The 2,208-nt window shown below is 66.0% G+C and overlaps 1 protein-coding gene across 3 annotated transcripts in view; it reads right to left on the bottom strand.

Annotated features, from left to right (window-relative positions):
- Positions 1-400: 400 nt before the first annotated feature.
- The window catches only part of LOC112118980 (zinc finger protein 771-like), an 8,246-nt gene continuing 6,438 nt past the window's right edge, over positions 401-2,208 (bottom strand). For all 3 annotated transcript variants that reach the window (XM_026660391.2, XM_026660389.2, XM_026660390.2), the window contains exon 5: positions 401-1,972. In XM_026660391.2, the coding sequence (XP_026516176.1) occupies positions 759-1,972 (1,214 nt within the window). In that variant the 3' untranslated portion in view covers positions 401-758. The remainder of the gene's footprint in view (positions 1,973-2,208) is intronic.

The raw sequence follows: 2,208 nt of genomic DNA on the forward strand, positions 1-2,208 counted from the left end.
TTCTCCGCCTCTTCCCCTAAGGCCCCGCCCCTTCTCCGCCTCTTCCCACGAGGCACTGCCCCTTCTCCGCCTCTTCCCACGAGGCCTTGCCCCTTCTCCTCTTTCCTTGAGGCCCCACACACCTGCTCCGCTTCTTCCCTGTTCCCCCCCCAATTAAAAAAAATGGACATCAGGGCTTGTCAAATGGCACCCGGACACACAAGCCAAAACCCAGACTGTCTGGGTGAAAACCACATGGGTGGCAACCCTACCCCCCAAGCACTCAATCCAGCCCCCTCCCAGCACCTCGTCCTCACCTCCTCCTTTGTGCTCCAGGTGCTTAATTCGCCCCCCTCCCCTGCTAATTCTCATCCCCCCACACCTCCCCAATACTCAAGTGACCTCCTCCCCTCTGGTTCCCATCCCCCTCAGGCGTGGGATCCGGGGGTGAGCCTGGTGCTCTCGGGGGTGACACATCCTCAGGCCAGTGGCGGCCGTGGGACAGGGCACGGGTGGGTGCGTGCATGGCGGGAGACCACCTCTCGTTGATCAGACCGTATCCCTGCCCTGTGGGGCGGCTGGGTTAGCGCCCGACAGCTGCCAGGAGCACCCACTGTCTGTCCTAGAGGGGAGGGCCTGCTGCCTGTCCCCTGTTCTGGGAAGGGGGCGGGGGGCCACTGGCCCCAGTAAACAGCTCCGGAGAAGGACGGGAAGCTGGTTAGGAAGTGGGCGGCAGCTGGGGCCAGGCCTCCTGGGGCAGGGCGGACGCCCAACCTGAGCTACCATCCCCCAGCCGCCACGGGGTGGGAGCCACGTCCGGGGCAGGGAAGGCTTTCATGCCCCATCCCCGCAGCCCCCCCGGCAGTGTGGGGGAAGGGCACGGCTGCTGCTGTGGCGTCCTCTGCCCAGGCCGGGGGCTGGCTGCTCCTCCTCTCCCCTTCCCCCCACCAGGTTGGCAGGAGGGAGAGGGCAGCCTCGGCGGCGGCGGCAGGGCCTCTCTGTGGTTTGGCCGGGCCAGAGGGGGCGGAGTCTTTCTCCGCCTCAGCCCCGCCCCCTCCCTTAAAGGGCCGGTGTTGGGTGGCGGCAGCGTGGGCGCGCTGGTGGCGGTTGCGGTGGGAGCTGCGGCTGAAGGCCTTGCCACAGTCGGGACACTTGTACGGCTTCTCGCCCGTGTGGACACGCCGGTGCCGCTCCAGGTGGGAGATGAAGCCGAAGCTCTTGCCGCAGACGCCGCAGGGGTAGGGTTTTTCGCCCCGGTGGGCCCGCTGGTGGGCCAGTAGCTGGGCCCCCGCTGCGAACCGCTTCCCGCAGTCCTTGCAGCGGTGGGGCCGGCCGCCAGAGTGGACGCGCTGGTGCTGGGCCAGGGTGGAACTGACGGCAAAGGCCTTGCCGCACTCGTCGCATTTGTAGGGCCGCTCGCCAGTGTGGACGCGCCGGTGCCGCTCCAGGTGGGAGCTGACGCTGAAGCCTTTCCCGCAGTCCCCGCACTCGTAGGGCCGCTCCCCGGTGTGGATGCGCCGGTGCCGCTCCAGGTGGGAGCTCCAGTTGAAGCCCTTCCCGCAGTCCCCGCACTGGAAGGGCTTCCCGGCCGCGTGGGACTTCTGGTGCCGGGCCAGCGCCGCCGGCTCGCCGAAGCTCTTCTCGCACTCGGGGCACTTGTGGGGCTTGTCGGTGGCGTGGAGGCGCTGGTGCCGGATCAGGTTGGACCGCTGGCTGAAGGTCTTCCCGCATTCGGCGCAGCGGAATGCCTTGTCCACCCCTGTGGGCGCCGGCGGCTGCTTGAGGACTCCTGTCTGGCCGGCAGGTTTGTCCTGATTCTTCCCCTCCAAGTTCTGCAGTTTCCCATCCGGCCCTGGGCTGGGATTCTCCACCTCCTCTTTGTCTGATGATGTCTCCTGCAGCTCTGTTTTCCCAGGAGATCCTGGTGGCTGCTCTTCCTCTTCCTCCTCTTCTTCCTCCTCCTCCTCCTCCTCTTCACTCGCTGACCCTTCGCCTGCAGGGAAAGAGAATCCAGATGTGAGTCACGAGGGAGGAGGGTCTCCCCACTGCAGCACGTTGTACCAGGGGGTGAAATGATGCTAACCCTAAGGGTGTGAAAGGAATCATCGTCATTCCCTGTACTGGGGGGTGCAATGTGGTAGAACCTAGAGAAACTGAGAGAGATCAGGGCCCCGTTGTGCCGGGCGCTGCACAGACACACAGCGAGAGACAGTCCCTGCCCCAGCTGAG

Source organism: Terrapene carolina, unplaced genomic scaffold (assembly GCF_002925995.2).
Source record: "Terrapene carolina triunguis isolate 2854851 unplaced genomic scaffold, T_m_triunguis-2.0 Scaffold752, whole genome shotgun sequence".
NCBI lineage: Eukaryota > Metazoa > Chordata > Testudines > Emydidae > Terrapene > Terrapene triunguis.